The sequence below is a fragment of the Capra hircus genome, chromosome 13 (assembly GCF_001704415.2).
Source record: "Capra hircus breed San Clemente chromosome 13, ASM170441v1, whole genome shotgun sequence".
Classification (NCBI taxonomy): domain Eukaryota; kingdom Metazoa; phylum Chordata; class Mammalia; order Artiodactyla; family Bovidae; genus Capra; species Capra hircus.
This window is the reverse complement of record NC_030820.1, coordinates 31,451,045-31,468,694: the sequence shown is the minus strand read 5'-3', so window position 1 is coordinate 31,468,694 and position 17,650 is coordinate 31,451,045. Positions and strand designations below refer to the sequence as shown.

At 42.0% G+C, this 17,650-nt stretch overlaps 1 protein-coding gene across 1 annotated transcript in view; it reads right to left on the bottom strand.

The window, feature by feature from the left end:
- The window catches only part of STAM (signal transducing adaptor molecule), a 55,498-nt gene extending 41,472 nt beyond the window's left edge, over positions 1 to 14,026 (bottom strand). The window contains exon 1 of the mRNA XM_005687980.3: positions 13,771 to 14,026. Coding sequence (XP_005688037.1) covers positions 13,771 to 13,810 — 40 coding nt within the window. The 5' untranslated portion in view covers positions 13,811 to 14,026. The remainder of the gene's footprint in view (positions 1 to 13,770) is intronic.

Genomic DNA, 17,650 nt, shown 5'->3' with positions numbered 1-17,650 from the left:
TGGAGCCATCCCATCCCACTGATGGGATGAGCAGGGGATGGACACAGAGGAGCATGTGAGAATTCACACCCCAGGGGCAGAGACACTCACTGAGCCTAAATCCCAGGACAGTTGGCACCTGATCATCACATCACTAAAGGCGGATGCCCCTTCGTCTAGTATATCATATCCAGCTGCTGGCAAGCCACACTATAAGGCAAAGAGCACAATTGGAAGGGTATCAGAGTAGCATCAGAACCAAACTCAGCCATGAGAAGGATGTTGGAATTATCAGACCAGAATTTTTAAAGAATATGACAATATGCTATGAGCTCTAATGGAAAAAGGAGGTAATATGCAAGAATAGATGGACAATGTAAGCAGAGAGATGGAAATTCTAAAAACGAAATACTAGAGATCAAACAATAATATAATATAAATGAACATCTTTGGATGGGCTTATCATCAGTCTGAACACAGCTGAAGCAAGAACCTCTGAATCTAAGGACATGTAACTAGGAATTTTCAAAACTGAAAAGCAAAGAGAAAAAGTGACAGGGGACGGGGCCGGAGCGGGGGGGGGGGGGGTACTGGAACAGATTATCCAAGAGCTGTGGGAAACTATAAAAGCTGTGACAAAGGAATCACTGGAATAACAGAGAAGAAAGAGGAAAAGAAAAAGAAGAAATATTTGAACCAAATATGACTCGGAATCTCCCCCAAATTAATGTCAGACACCAAACCACAGATCCAGGAAGCTCCAGGACCACCAAGTACAATAAATGTCAAATAAGAAACAAACCCTCTACATGCTGGCATATCATATTCAAACAGCAGAAAATCAAAAATAAAGGGAAAAAAAAAAAAGAAGCCAACAGATGTAGAGAATGGACTGGTGGACACAACAGAGGAAGGAGAGGGTGGGACGAATTGGGAGAGCAGCACTGACCCTGTACTCAACCATCTGGAGAAGAGGCGGCCAGTGGGGCTGCTGCGAGACCCAGGGCGTGAGCAGCACTGACTCTATACACTACCATCTGGAGAAGAGGCGGCCAATGGGGCTGCTGGGCGTCCCAGGGCGCGAGCAGCACTGACTCTGTACTCTACCATCTGGAGAAGAGGCGGCCAGTGGGGCTGCTGTGCAACCCAGGGAGCTCAGCCCAGCGCTCTGAAGGATGGAGAGGGCTGAGACTGGGCAGTGGGAGGTAGAAGGGAGGTTCAAGAGGGAGGGGATATATGCTTACTTTTAGCTAATTCCCACATGTTGCTGTATGGCAGAAACTAAGACAACATTGTAAAGCAGTTATTCTTCAATTTAAAAAAATTCTTAATTAAAAAAAAAAGAAGCCAGCAGAAGAAAACACCTTACCTATTCAGAAGTAAACAGAATGATTATACCTGACATCTCAGAAACCATGCAAACAAGGAGAGAACAGAATGAAATCGTATTGTGAGAAAATAATCACCAATCAAGGATTATATATCCTGTGGAATTATCCATAAGGAAAAGACAAAGTCTTTCTCAAATAAAGAAACATCAAGGGTATCTGTTGCCACTAGACTGGCCTTGCAAGAAATGTTTCAAAAGTTCTTCAGGGAGGATATAGGAGATATGCATACATGAATGTGTGTGTGTGTGTGCAGGCATATGTATAAATGAAATGAAGCACAGCAAGGACACCAGGAACAAAAGAGAGAAATTAGGAATATGAATATTTTGTTACTAGAAGGTGAGCTGTACTATCACTGAAGTGGCACAATGTTATCTGAAAGTGAACTTGGACTAGTTGTAAATGCATATATATATTGTAAACTCTTAGGCAGTTACAGAAAGTAGAAAAAATATATATAACTAATATGCTAAAAAATAGAAAATGGAATCATCTAAAATATTCAATTAAAACTCCAAAGGCAGGTCAAAGAGTATCAGAAACAGAAATAAAAAAACAAGGGTTACAACTAGAAAAGTATAACAGATATGGTAGATGTTTATCCAACAATATCAATAATCACTTTAAATGTTAATGGTCTAAATATAGGCAGAGATTGTCAGAGTGATCAAAAAATAAGATACAATTAAATGTCAACTACAAGCAACCCACTTTAAGTATAAAGACACACATATAGAGTAAAAGGATGGAGAAAGATACAGCATGCTGACACGAATCACAAAGAAGTGGGATTAGTTATATTAATGTCTGATGAAGCCAACTTTGGAACAAAGAAAATCACCATGGACAGAGGCATTACATAACGGTAAAGAGGTCAATTCTCAGAGAAGACAACAGTCTTTAACATACACATGCCTAACTGCTGCTGCTAAGTCACTTCAGTCGTGTCCAACTCTGTGCGACCCCACAGATGGCAGCCCACCAGGCTCCCCCATCCCTGTGCCTAGCTAGAGAGTGTCAAAGTAACTGACACAAAAAATCATGTGAACTCCAAAGAGAAACTAAGTCACTAAGTCATGTCCAACTCTTTTGTGACCCCTGTGGACTTTAAGCCTGCCAGGCTCCTCTACTCATGGGATTTCCCAGGCAAGAACACTGGAGTGGGTTTCCATTTCCTTCTCCAGGGGATCTTCCTGATCAGGGATCAAACCCACGTCTCCTGCAAGTGGGGGTCTTTACCACTGAGACATCAGGGAAGTCCCTTGTTGGTTTCCTCTATACCTAAAACAAGGTTACTGTAGACTTACAGAAGTCTTTCAAGATCTAAAGTTCTTGTCACTATGTCACAACAACATACCAAGAACTCCTGAACTGATACACTATGTCACCATCTGCACCAGTAGAAAAGATCTGTGTCTGGAGTATTTTCTCTTTTGCCTCTACTGGAATCCTGAGAAAGTCCACCAGGAAAAAAAAAAAAAAAATGAAGCAAGCAAGATGCAGCTACAAGTAAAAGAATTTCTAGAGTCACTAAATTGTTTTAAATGAGCTTCAACCATGAGGGGATCTGTATTAATTCAAGAAACACCAGAGAGCTAAGAAAATTTTGAGCAAGGAAACAATCTGATCAGAGTTGGACTCTTGGGGAAAAAAAATGAATCTGCTGCCAACATGTAAAAAAATTGTTTGGGAGAGGGAAAAGAAGAAACTATAATGAGAAACTTAACATAAATCTGGAAACAAATTAAATGAGCTACTTTGAAAGCAAATGCTGAGATGCTGTTTAATGTGTTCTCACTGGCAGGTATGCCAAGATGGTAACAGTAAATTGACCTGTTTAAGCTTCCATAACTGTAAATCCCTTAAACATAACAACTTCTACTTTGGGTAATTCTTTGAACATTCATGTTTACAGTCTAAATGCTCAATAAATGCTAAACTTGATCATGCAACTGCAATATGAATCCGTAAGGGTCATAGAAACATAGACCTTTAATAACATCTATTTCAGTGTTTTTTTCAAATTTTACTTTTCAATGCAGAAACCCTCTACAAGTTAAATCTAATGCTAGCTACCTGGAGTTAGCACACACTTCACAGGTTGAAAGTACAGGACTTCAAGTCTCCCCTCACTTCAGACACAAGAAACAAGCCCTGGGCTTCCCAGGCCACATGCATTCTGACCAACTGGCTACAGATTCAGGGGTTTCCACTTCCCCTTGGGTTCACTGATTCACTATAACCACTTACAGAATGAAGAAAGTCACCTACAATTACAGTTTTATTATAAAATATACAAATGTCAACCAACCAAAGAAGAGATATGCACAGGGCTGGGGCTGGAAGGACCTCAAAGCCAAAGCTTCCGCACCCTCAGGACTCCTCATTCTCCTGGCACGTCACTGTGGATCACCAACCAGGAAGCTCAATGGAAGCTGGGTGTCCATGGTTTTTATTGGAGTTTCATCAAGAAGGTATTGTTGACTGAATGAGGGGCCACCTCCTGGAACTCCATCTCCAAGCCTCCCTCTCCTTTGTGGAGGGCCAGTTGATACCATGTGACTCAAAGCGCCAGCCATCTAATCACAAGATTAGTCTTTTTGGAGGGATCAGCCCCCATACTGAGTGATTTTACTAGCATCAACCAAAGGATTGTCCCAGGAACCCACCATAAATATGAAAGATGCTCCTACCACTTGGGAAATTCCAAGGATTTAAAGGTTCCCTTCCCTGGGTGATCTGGTTCGCTCTCTGGGTTGTGAAGATCCCCTGGAGAAGGGGAAGGCTACCCACTCCAGTATTCTGACCTAGAAAATTCCATGGACTGTATAGTCCGTGGGGTCGCAAAGAGTCAAACACAACTGAGCGACTTTCACTTTCACTTTTCCCTGGTGGCTCAGATAGTAAAGATTCTCTGACTGCAATGCAGGAGACCTGGGTTCAATCCCTGAGTTGGGAAGATCCCTTGGAGAAGGAAAATGGCAACCCATTCCAGTATTCTAGCCTGGAAAATCCCATGGACAGAGGAGACTGGCGGGCTACAGCCCATGGGCTCCGAAAAGTCAGACGCGACAGTGACTAACACTTTCCAGAAAACATGGACAAAGATTAGTAAAATCCTTTATTATTCAACCATTTCTAGGAAAAATTTATCTTAAAAGAAACCCAACGTGTGAAGTAAATCCAAGGGGAACTGCTCTGAGGAGTCCCAGAACCTTGTCCCATTAAACCCCCAAACCATTTGACACCCAAGAAGACTGAGTGAGTCATCCCGAACCAGATCCTCCAGTCTAACATTTACAGTCTGCAGACTCAGCATCCATAGGTCAAAACTGTCAGAAAAAGAAAAATTCCAAACGGTTCCCAAAAGCAAAACTTGAATGTGCTGTGCACGAGTGACTATTTACATAGCACTTACACTGTATTTACAACTACTGACATAGTATTTACATATTACTGCTGCTGCGCTGCTAAGTCACTTCAGTCGTGACTCTGTGCGACCCCACAGACAGCAGCCCACCAGGGTCCCCCGTCCCTGGGATTCTCCAGGCAAGAACACATATTACTAGGCATTACAAATAATCTAGAAATGATTTAAAGCGGTGGTCCCCAACTTCTTTCGGACCAGGGACCAATTTCATGGAAGGCAGGGGTGGGGTGGGGATGATTTGGGGGTGATTTAAGCACAATACATTTATTGTGAACTTTATTTCCATTATTAATACATCAGCTCCACGTCAGATTATCAGGCATTAGATTCCAGAGGCTGGGGACCCCTGACTGAAAGTATATGGGAGTATTTATCTCCTTTGGGATGAACTCAGAGGGAGGCGTGCTTCTTCTTGACTCTCCTGAATACCTCAAATCTGAATTTTCCTTCCAGAATCCCTGAGGGGCTTTGGTCATGTGTGGTTCAATAAGACTGATTGAACAAGTCTCTCAAAATAACTGGAAAAGGAGGAAACACTGGCAGGAAAAGGAAAGATCTCATGTTTCCAGCAAAGCCCTCCAATGCTTTATTTCTATATACATATTTTCTAAAATATGATCTTTTAAGATTGCAGGTTTCTTTTTGTAACTAGATACTTATATCAAGCACAAGTAACTGCCAAAAAATATGCTAATTTTCGGAAATAACTGCCTAAACTTTACGATAAAAATATTTCACTTTTATTGTAGTTTCTCTAGTTTAATTATTAGTGAGTCAAGTGTAATATACTGCTTATATCAACTACTTTTATTTTTCTTCTGTTACAAACATATTCATGGCCTTTGCCCATCTCTCTTTTTGTACGTCTACGTAAGTGTCTTAGGGCCTCCCTTATAGCTCAGCTGGTAAAATATCTGCCTGCAATGCAGGAGACCAGGTTTGATTTGAGGTCATGAAGATCTCCTGCAGAAGGAAATGACAATCCACTACAGTATCCTTGCCTGGAGAATCCCATGGATAGAGAAGCCTGCAGGCCACAGTCCATAGGGTCGCAGGAGTTGGGCACGACTAAGTGACTAAACGTGTCTTATTAATTTATAAGTGTTCAGTATTTGTAAAGAATATTTTTAAAAACTTTCTATGGTAAAAACATCTTTTCCAACTTGTAAAAAAAAAAAGTCTATGGGAAGATGTGCATACGTTATATGAACACATTATGCCATTTTATGAGGGACTTTGAACATCAGAAGTTCTGTGTCCATGGGAGTCCTGCAGATATTGGGGGATGACTGTTCTTCATCTTAGAAAAGGAAAGCAGGCTATCACTCTGATCTGGCAGGGCACTTAAATAATTAATTCATCATTCTCGCTGACCGGTAGCCAAGCAGATTTTGTAAAAGCTTAGTGTGTTTTTTAAAAGAATACACTTAAATCTTGAAACCTATCAGTTTATTTATTAAATAATACAATATGCTCTGTAATAGCCTATATGAGAAGAGAATCTAAAACTAAGAGAGTACATATATATGTATATGCATAACTGATTCACTTTGCTGTACAGAAACACAACACTGTAAATCAACTATATTAAAATAAGTTTTTTAAAAACAGCAAAAAATACATAATAGTTAAGCTTACTAAAACCTAACTTACTAAAATGTAAATAGTTAACTAGAAATGACAAGCTTATGTCTGATCAAATACAAATTGTCTATTATCATAACTAAGGATGATCTGAATTAAGGCATACCCAGGGGTGTCTGGTATAGTCATTAGCAGATATTATGCTAAACATTTTCCTATGCATAAATAGGATCAGGATCCAACTGAATCTTAACAGAGATCAGAGATGCCACTCATCTCAGAACACTAAAACTATTCACATTATTTACTGATGCTGCCTCAAGATCAAGAGCAATAGCTCAGTTCTTCTAGGCTGTAAAACAATAAACATTTTTTAAATCAGAAAAATATAAACTATCAGAGCAGTTCAACATGGATTTGTAAACAGCGACGTCAAAACTCTTCATTTCCCAAGACAAAAAGACAGGGTTCGTGGGAAAGGGAAAAGTGACAAGCAAATATAACAGACTTGCTTCCAAAGAATTCAAAGCTTCATAATGATCTCATTTTATCCTCAGATTATCCTTACCATTATACTCAAAAACAGGAGACTGAGAAATTTGCCTAGCAGTACCCAGAAAAATCACACACTAAGCCTCATCTGAGTTTCAGCAGTCTTCTCAATGGATGGAAGAACTTTTTTCTGATAAGGAGCTACTTTTGATTTTCTCAAAATGTATGACTACAAGAGATTTGGGGAGGTGCTGCCAGGATGACTGTGTACCATGTTCAGGCTATGGGAAAAAGACTGAATCAGTCTGGAGATGTAAGAGCTCATCAAATCAGCCAAGGGAAAACACAAGTCCTAAAGAAGTCATCCTCTTTTGGAGATCATCAGACTCAGTTTTCCAGAAATGTTTCACCTAACTTTCCTGTCCATCCTGAGCACTGGAAATCTTATTGGCAGAGCAATCTGAAGCTCTTCTAACCAGACCAGATGGGGAAGCAGGTATCAAAGGAAAACATAATAGTGTCTCAGAAAAGACCCCAAGATAGAAATGAAAACCTAGACGCATCAGAAAGAATAACCTACAGAAGTAAAACAGGAACAGAAGAAACATTGAATAGAAAACCTCTTAACCCAGTGGACAGCAGACCCTTAACAGATCTGTATTCTGGATTTTCACATTCTCCTCCCCAGTATGTTTTACAATAACTGATTCCACCTCTTAGAACCTGAGTGCGTGCATGCTAAGTCGCTTCAGTCCTTTCCAACTCTTGGCGACCTTATGGACTGTAGCCCACCAGGCTCTTCTGTTCCTGGTATTCTCCAGGCAAGAATACTGGAGTGGGCTGCCATCCCTAGAAGGCTCTAGGGTCTTCCCAACCTATGGACAGTGCCTGCATCTCTTCTATCTCCTGCATCGGCAGGTGGGTTCTTTACAACTAGCACTACCTGGAAAGCCCTACAGAGGGTGCTTATATTCCGCTAACAATTACCAATTATTTAGTACGAGTAAAGACTGAGTTAGACAACTTGCACTTGAATTCTGGTTCAGCCATTTACTAGCCCACCGATCTTTATAAAGTTAATTAAATTTGAAAGAAGCTGAGTCCAAATTGTTGTCTAACCTGATTATAAGAGGATCTGAAATGTATCCCTTGCGCAGGTACTGGGGTGAGTGCTTTACGTCCATCATCTCCTCAAAAGAGCCTTTAATGGGGATTAACGAGGAGAAAAGTGAGTCAGGTCAGAGAATCCACAAACGAAAAAGCCATGGTGTAAAACCAACCAGGAAATATGCCTTGAGGAGAAATGTAGAGGCTGAAGAGACTAGGGTTAGGTCCTATATGCTATGTTGAAAAGTACAAATTCCTGTGGAAAGCTGTAGATTCACTCAACTATTTTAATCAGAGGAGCCATAAGATCACAGTTACATTTTAGAAATATCACTGCCACCTGGGAAATAACTGGGGACGTACTGGAAGCAGGGATAAGAGAGCTGCTGGACCACTCATCAGAGAGCAAGCTAAACGTGCCTGGGTGGAGGCAGTGAGGAAAAAAAGGATGGGAGACATGAATGGAGGGACGGCTGAAATAAACTTAAGAACTATTAGAAGCACACAGACTACGGCAGCACCAGAATCCTTGAGGGCAAGTTCAGGGTACCCGGCTCACAGCAGACAGCATGTATTTCCTGTGAGAATCTACAAAATGACAATTACAGAATTTAAGAATGACATCCAGGTTCTTGACATATGTGACTACGTAAACTGAAGCACCAGTCATCAGAATAGAGGAAAAGCATACTCAAGAAGAAAAGTTTGAATGTAATTCTGAACATGCTGAATTCGAATATTCAACTCCAGTAAAGAGAATGCTGTGTGTTTTTTAAGTCCACATTCTGCCCACTTACTAAGAGCCAATGCCGTACCTGCAGTTTAAACCCAAAGCCCAAGCAAGGTCTTTCCCTCACCCTAAACTGCAGGAGACTGTGATACTGACATTTATGAAAATTAAACTCGTGATTTCATACTGACTGGGCTAACAAAACATGTCCAAGATTGTAGGGTATGAACTGGACCAAAGCAGTGTGACTATGAATGCAAATGCAGTATTATAAAAACTAACACATGATGATTCGGCAGAAGCAGGGTAATGATTTCAAAGATGTCTCTTGGGCTTCAAACCGAGATAACTAGAACATAATAAAATAAATCACATAATTAAGAAAGAACCCATCTGGAAAGATAAGCTCAGATTTCTGACATTGATTTTTTTAGGTGGTAACAGAACACCAAATAGAAAGGCAAGGCCAGAGAGGGAGCAAAATACCAAAAACTCATTATTTAATGAATACATATTGAGTGCCTCCTATGTACCAGGCATTGGCCCTAAGGTACTAGGAACAGAACTGAAAATTTCTCATCCTCCAGGAGTTTATATTCTACACAGGAGACAATCAATCAATCAATCAACGGGAGGTAGCCGAGTACAATGAAGAAACACAATGGAACAAGGACACAGGGTGAAGATGGATATTTTTTTACAGAAAGAAATTAGGGGAAGCCGCTCTTAGAAACTTATTTGAACAGTCTTGAACGACCGATGAATATCAAATCTTCAAATACTTGGGGGAAGAATGTCCTAGACAAAGAAAAGAGCACAACGTAGATACCACAGCAGGAATGATCTTGGTGTACTAAGCACCAAGAAGCTTAGAATGAAAGTGTCTGGAGATCATAATATCAGCACACAGGAAGGACAGACTGTGAGCCACACTAGGAACTTGCATTTACCAATAAGTGGCATGGGAAGGTCCTGGAAGATTCTGAGCAGGTAAATGACAGTATCTCAGACTTTTTAAAGAACATGGATCTTTGTAAATGAAAACTGATTGGAAAGGGCAAGAATGGAAGCAAAAGAAGCTGATAGTTCCTGCCACAGTCTATCAAAGAGAGAAGGATGACTGGAGTAAGATAACAGTGATGAGCGAAGAAGTGATGACATTCTAGATATATTTTTGAAGGAGAGCCAGATATATTTTTAAAGGAGAGCCAGAAGAACTGGCTTAGAGTATAGCACGTGGAGGGTGAAGGAAAAGGAGAATCAATGATGACTCCTAGACATTAGAGCAGAGAAGGCGATGGCACCCACTCCAGTACTCCTGCCTGGAAAATCCCATGGACGGAGGAGCCTGGTAGGCTGCAGTCCATGGGGTCGCTAAGAGTCGGACACGACTGAGTGACTTCACTTTCATGCATTAGAGAAGGAAATGGCAACCCACTCCAGTGTTCTTGCCTGGAGAATCCCAGGGACAGGGGAGCCTGGTGGGCTGCCGTCTATGGGGTCGCACAGAGTTGGACACGACTGAAGTGACTTAGCAGCAGCAGCAGACATTAGAGATGAGTGACCGTAAATATCAGCAATGCTAGCTATTGAAATAGGCAAGGATGAAGGACTGAGCAGGTTTGGGGAAGAAACCAAACACTGTTATTATCTTTATTTCCCATACTAACAATAAGGAAACCAAGGCACAGTATATTTAAGCAACTAAGCAAAGCTACATGGCTGGTCAGCAGCTAACCTGGGAATTGAGTTTGGGCAGTGCAGCTTCAGAGAATGAATTCTTAACACTAAGCTAAATCACCTCGTAAGACTGCAAAGGGAAAAAATATATATATCAAAAAATAAGTTCTAGGACTGAACATTTTGAAGTCAAAAAAAAGAGAGAGAGAGAGAAAGAGAGGGAAGCCAAAAAGACTTAAAAAGAACTAAGCAGAAAGTTAGAATAAGTCTGGTGCCCTAGAAACCAAGAGAATAAAGTACATCAAAAACAGGAATGCTAAGAGATCAACAAAGAAATGGACTAGGAATTGACCAATGGATTTGGCAAAATGGGATTCACCAGGGACTTTGAAATAAAAGCTTGATGGAATGAGTTATCTTTATAATTCAAGAGTTCAAGTGAGCAAGAAATGAAACATCTGAAATGAGATGCATGTGTTCAATAAATGTTTACTGAATGTATATTAGTGCCAGACAGTGGTCTACATGTTGGGGATACAGTGGTGAACAAACCAAACATAAAGTCCTCAGGGAGCATATGTTCTAATAACACATTGAGGCATTTCTTCAAAGGAAAAGTTATCTTCAGTATTTCACTTCTTTATGTAAAATGTTACGTGGTAAAATTCAGTAAATTTCTGCTTTATGGTTTCAGTTTACCAGTTTATTGATGAATAAAGCTAACGACAATTAATTTTGAAGTGGTAAAAATATATGCTAATGTTAAGTGATAAATATATCAAGTGAGTTAGTGAGAGTGTATCACTGACATGCTCACTGATGGATAAAGTGAGAAGAAATAGTTATATGTATTATACATACTATATTCTGCATGCTATCCTAGCAAAAGTATTTTAAATGGGAGTCTACTGGATTCTGTCCAAGGATGATTTACTGGGAGTCTCTGGCAAGTCTTCTTAGATAACTTTTCATGATATTTTGATACATGGATCATGGGGAAAGAATTGATCCAAACACTAAAACCTAGCTTTTAAAAGGTATAATTTTCTGGGACTTCCCTGGTGGTCCAGTGGTTAGAATTCTGCTTCCACTGCCAAAGGCACAGGTTTGACAGAGAATTAAGACTCCGCCAGTCACCAGCCAGAGCAGCCAAAAACAAACAAGCAAGCAAAAAAGTAAGCTTTTCTGGAACAAAACAATGCTCCTGTACTCAAGAAGCTTACCCTAGCAAGTTCAACTGATACATTCTCAATTCAACAAACTTTAATTATGCATCTCCTCTGTAGCAACAAGTAAGAGTTAAGGAGCATAACGCAAGATATGACTACCTTTAATACGAAATAATTTAGTAAAGACAAAAAGTATTGCAGGAGGTCTGAAAAGAGTGGCAACAACAGTGGGATAGAACAATGTTTCTCAACTGGAAACTATTTTGTGCCCTCAGGGGACATTTAGCTGTGTTTGGAGATGTTTTAAATCATAGCTGTGGGTTGGGTGGGGAGAGGTCAGGGATGCTACTAAACACCCTACATTGCAAAGGACAGATACCCATGACAAAGACATTTACCTGGTCCAAACCATTTGTAGTGTCACCTATGGAAACTCCAGGTTAGGGTAATCAGGATATGATTCAGGTATGAGCTGGATGCTGAGTTGGCCTTTAATCATTAGGAGGTGCAGAAAGGCAGAAGAAACAATACAAGCAAAAGTGTAAAAGCAAGATGGAGCCTGTGTCTGAATTGGGTGGTGCAGGTACTGGGAAAGGATTTGACATTAAGAATCCAATGGAAATGCGGGTTCAAAGGGCAATGGGATATAAAGATGACTGGGTAGGTGGAAGCTCGGTTACATACAACCATGAAAACTAGATCAAGGTGACGGAAACAGAAGGAGCAGGTATTAAGAAACTGCTTTATTTTAACCATTTGCCCTGGAAATTAATGTAGTAAGTTATAAAACTGCTTGAGAGCAGCGACCACCTCTCTTATTCATCACTATCTCTTACGTCACTGAGCAGTGTCCTATAAACAGTGTGTGCTAAGTACTTATTAAGTTAAATGTTACTTCCCAATTATTTATTTATTAAATACTCCTAGTGACCTCTAAAGCTCCATCCACTGCTAAGATGCAGGACATTCATTTAAAATGTCCCAAAAAAGTTATCTTTGAGTTGATGCCTACTATCTAAAGGCACTGCAGGAGATAAATGTTATTTCACTGAACCACAAACAGGATGTATTTTCCCTCTCTTTAAAGATGAGGACACCAAGACTCAAAGAACTTAAGTAACCTGCCCATGATTTCCCTCTGAGCTAGGGAGTGGCAGGGACAGGACTGAAACCTTTTCTAATCTTAACCTAAACCCTCAAGCTTCAGTGGCAGGCTGTAAGGTGGGAATTAAAAAGCAAATTCAAACCTTTCATAATTAACTATGTAAATACAGAAATAGCAATTCCATAAGGTCATCCTTATTTTTCTTGACTATAACAATTAAGACATGGTATTTAACCTGCTTTCATTTCACACCTGTGCGCCAAGGTAGTTACTAAGTGTATTCAAATCACCCCAAAATTCTCTCAGGGAAAACTCACACTCCTGTCATTATTACCCTCAGCCCAGGAAAACACAGACACACACAGCTAACCTGTTGAATTGATATGATCAGCACTTAAAACCTGTGATTCACGAAACAATCACAAAAAAAGAGTATTTCAAATTCAGAACAAATTAGCATTTTCAGATCCCAGGTCCTATTCTACACTTAAAAGTATTGAGACCTACATTAGGAAGGCATCTCAGCGACTCAGGTCCTCAAGCGTGTTTATATCGTTGTCAAGTATTCCATCTTCATCTCTCTCCCAGTATCCTTAAGAGTCTACCCTTAACCAAAGCTCTCTCCTTCCTCTCCCTCTCACAGTTATAAAATAGATTTTAAAGTCCTCTAAGGAAGCTAACCTAAAACATTATCCCAGTTCCCAACGTTTGACATGTGCCCGAGAAACCCTTCATCACATAGCTTATCATCCTACGCCAGCTGGGACTCCCTAGCTCTCGATTCTGTCCTCCCAGGAGCAATGTCCCAGCACCAGATGCCACACCAGCTGTTCCTCCGCGGCCTTCGACACCCACCTTTCCAGTTCTTTAGGAACCCACAGCCCCAGCTCCAGGCCTATTTGCCAGACTCTCTCAGTCTCCCCCCTTTTTTTCTCTTCAAGAAGATGCGACAAGCCCCCAACCTCCTCCAAACCCTTACAGAAGGAGCCTCAGGAAACAGGCAGGGTTCCGCCCGGCCCAGGGGTCCAGACGGTCCGCCGGGAGCTGGCCGAGCGGGCTCGCGGTCCGCCGGGGGGTGGACAGGGGGCGGCAGAAGCACTTACCGACATCCTGATCGAAGGGATTGGTGGCAAACAGAGGCATCTCCACTGCGTGCAGAGGTGTCCGCAGGGACTCCCCCTAACACCACAGGAGTCAGGGTGCGACCTAGGAAGGAAGTCTCCTCGGGCAAAAACAGTGGCCGAGACGGACTCTCCGCGGCCCGCGACAACCCCAGCTCTCCCCGACCCCCAGCAACCGCGGCAGCGGCGGCGGCGGCGGCAAGAGCGGAGGAGCCGCGAAGACCCCGGACGCGGAGCCTGTCGGGAATCTGGGTGCCCTGGGTTTCGCCTGTCCAGAACCTGCCCCGAACTTGCCCCGCAGAAACCGGCCCAACCCCAGAGCCCCCTCCGCCCGGACCCCCTTTGACTGGCCACACGGAACAGTGGCAGGGATGCCTGCCTTTCCGGACTTGGCCTTGGTCCGAAGCCTCCGGAGGACTGGGTCCTCCAGGCGCGCCGAAGACGACTAACGAGCTCAAGCGTGAATCAGAGGTTGAGCAGAAAGAAAAGGGGTCGCGTCTGGGTAGAGAGAAACCCTCTTTTCCCCGTGCTCCGATGGTGGTCACAAGTTTGTGGTCCCTAGGGCGGAGGATGGAAACTCCTTTCCTCATCTAAGTAAAAGGGGTTATGAGTTCAGGTCGCTGCCCGCGGTGACAGGAAGCTTCCTCTGGTTAAGTCATGTGAGCGGGCGGCTTGGCCCGAATCCCGAAGAGGGGAGTGTCAGGCGCGCGGCTCCTCGCGGAGGCTGGGGCGGCGCTGGCACCTTCCAGCGAGTCCCCGAAGGCCTGCCTGGAAGCTCTGTCGAAAGCTCTTCTGGCTGGGCGTTGGCAGCTACTAGCTGTGTGATCCGCAGGCTGTTAACAGTGATTGGCAGTTGACCAAAAAGGTCTGCGATAGACAACCTCCCCCCAAAAAAGCCGAGCGGAAAAAAAAAAAAGGGGGGGGGGGCTGAAAAATGGATCTAAAGTTTGATCGGTGGTTAGTAATAACTTAAACTACTTAGTAATTTTATTTATAAGTTTACTTAGCAATAACAAAAACTGTTCTCTGTATCCTGTAGAAATTCTAAGGAGCATCTTCTAGATTTGTGCATCCCACTTGAGAGGAACTTGGAGCATCTTGCATGTAAATTTACCAAAATTTACCATAACTGCTGACTGCAGGATGTAAATGTTTAGAACATGTCAACAAGATGAGTGTTGTGATAGACGAAGAGTGCTTAGAAAAAAATCCAATTTGAGGTCCCGTTTTTAAAAGTGAGAAATGCAGATTAAAGTAGCGTTTAGATACGTTTTTGTCAGACAAAGATGAAAAAGAACCAGGGATGCGGGGAATCGTACACTCATTGTTAAATGAAATAATTAGTCTCCCAGTAGAAATATTTGAAAGTGTGTAACACAAGGTTTTAAACTGTGAATACCTCTGGACCCAACAACTTTTTGAAATTTACCCTAAAGACTTGCTTTAACAACATGAACAAAGTTATTCATGGCAATATTGCTTATAATATCAAAGCACTGTTAACCAGAAAAATGCAGGACATTAGGGATTAGACAGATAACTTCCTTCTCGGTGTCTCAGTTTCCTCATCTGTATGAAACAGGAGTGATAATCGGGTTGTAAGGATCGAATGGATTCATACAAAGGAAGCCCTTGGATACCCAGCATATCAGTTCAGTTCAGTCACTCAGTCGTGTCCGACTCTTTGTGACCCCATGAATCGCAGCACACCAGGCCTCTGTCCATCACCAACTCCCGGAGTTCACTCAGACACCTCCATCGAGTCAGTGATGCCATCCAGCCATCTCATCCTCTGTCAGCCCCTTCTCCTCCTGCCCCAGTCCCTCCTAGCATCAGAGTCTTTTCCAATAAGTCAACTCTTCACATGAGGTGGCCAAAGTACTGGAGTTTCAGCTTTAGCATCATTCCTTCCAAAGAAATCCCAGGGCTGATCGTCAGAATGGATTGGTTGGATCTCCTTGCAGTCCAAGGGACTCTCAAGAGTCTTCTCCAACACCACAGTTCAAAAGCATCAATTCTTCGGTGCTCAGCCTTCTTCACAGTCCAACTCTCACATCCATACATGACCACTGGAAAAACCATAGCCTTGACTAGACGGACCTTAGTCAGCAAAGTAATGGCTCTGCTTTTGAATATGCTATCTGGGTTGGTCGTAACTTTTCTTCCAAGGAGTAAGCATCTTTTCTTTTCATGGCTGCAGTCACCATCTGCAGTGATTTTGGAGCCCCCAAAAATAAAGTCTGCCACTGTTTCCACTGTTTCCCCATCTGTTTCCCATGAAGTGATGGGACCAGATGCCATGATCTTCGTTTTCTGACTGTTGAGCTTTAAGCCAACTTTTTAACTATCCACATTCACTTTCATCAAGAGGCTTGTTAGTTCCTCTTCACTTTCTGCCATAAGGGTGGTGTCATCGGCATATCTGAGGTTATTGATATTTCTCCTGGCAATCTTGATTCCAGCTTGTGTTTCTTCCAGTCCAGCATTTCTCATGATGTACTCTGCATGTAAGTTAAATAAGCAGGGTGACGATATGCAGCCTTGACGTACTCCTTTTCCTATTTGGAACCAATCTGTTGTTCCATGTCCAGTTCTAACTGTTGCTTCCTGACCTGCACACAGATTTCTCAAGAGGCAGGTCAGGTGGTCTGGTATTTCCATCTCTCTCAGATTTTTCCACAGTGTATTGTGATCCACACACTCAAGGCTTTGGCATAGTCAATAAAGCAGAAATAGATGTTTTTCTGGAACTCTCTTGCTTTTTCCACAATCCAGAAGATGTTGGCAATTTGATCTCTGGTTCCTCTGCCTTTTCTAAAACCAGCTTGAACATCAGAAAAGTTCACGGTTCACGTATTGATGAAGCCTGGCTTGGAGAATTTTGAGCATTACTTTACTAGCATGTGAGATGAGTGCAATTGTGTGGTAGTTTGAGCATTCTTTGGCATTGCCTTTCTTTGGGATTGGAATGAAAACTGACCTTTTCCAGGCCTGTGGCCACTGCTGAGTTTTCCATATTTGCTGGCATATTGAGTGCAGCACTTTCACGGCATCATCTTTCAGGATTTGAAAGAGCTCAACTGGAATTCCATCACCTCCACTAGCTTTGTTTGTAGTGATGCTTTCTAAGGCCCCCTTGACTTCACATTCCAGGATGTCTGGCTCTAGGTGAGTGATCACACCATCGTGATTATCTGGTCGTGAAGATCTTGTTTGTACAGTTCTTCTGTGTATTCTTGCCACCTCTTCTTAATATCTTCTGCTTCTGTTAGGTCCATACCATTTCTGTCCTTTATCAAGCCCATCTTTGCATGAAATGTTCCCTTGATATCTCTAAAATTCTTCAAGATATTTCTAGTATTTCCCATTCTGTTCTTTTCCTCTATTTTTTTGCACTGATCGCTGAAGAAGTCTTTCTTATCTCTTCTTGGTATTCTTTGGAACTCTGCATTCGGATGCTTATATCTTTCCTTTTCTCCTTTGCTTTTTGCCTCTCTTCTTTTCACAGCTATTTGTAAGGCCTCTCCAGACAGCCATTTTGCTTTTTTGCATTTCTTTTACCTGGGGATGGTCTTGATCCCTGTCTCCTGTACAATGTCAGGAACCTCATTCCATAGTTCATCAGGCACTCTATCAGATCTACGCCCTTAAATCTATTTTTCACTTCTAATGCATAATCATAAAGGATTTGATTTAGGTCATACCTGAATGGTCTAGCGGTTTTCCCTACTTTCTTCAATTTAAGCCTGAATTTGGTAATAAGGAGTTCATGATCTGAGCCACAGTCAGCTCCTGGTCTTGTTTTTGTTGACTGTATAGAGCTTCTCCATCTTTGGATGCAAAGAATGTAATCAATCTGATT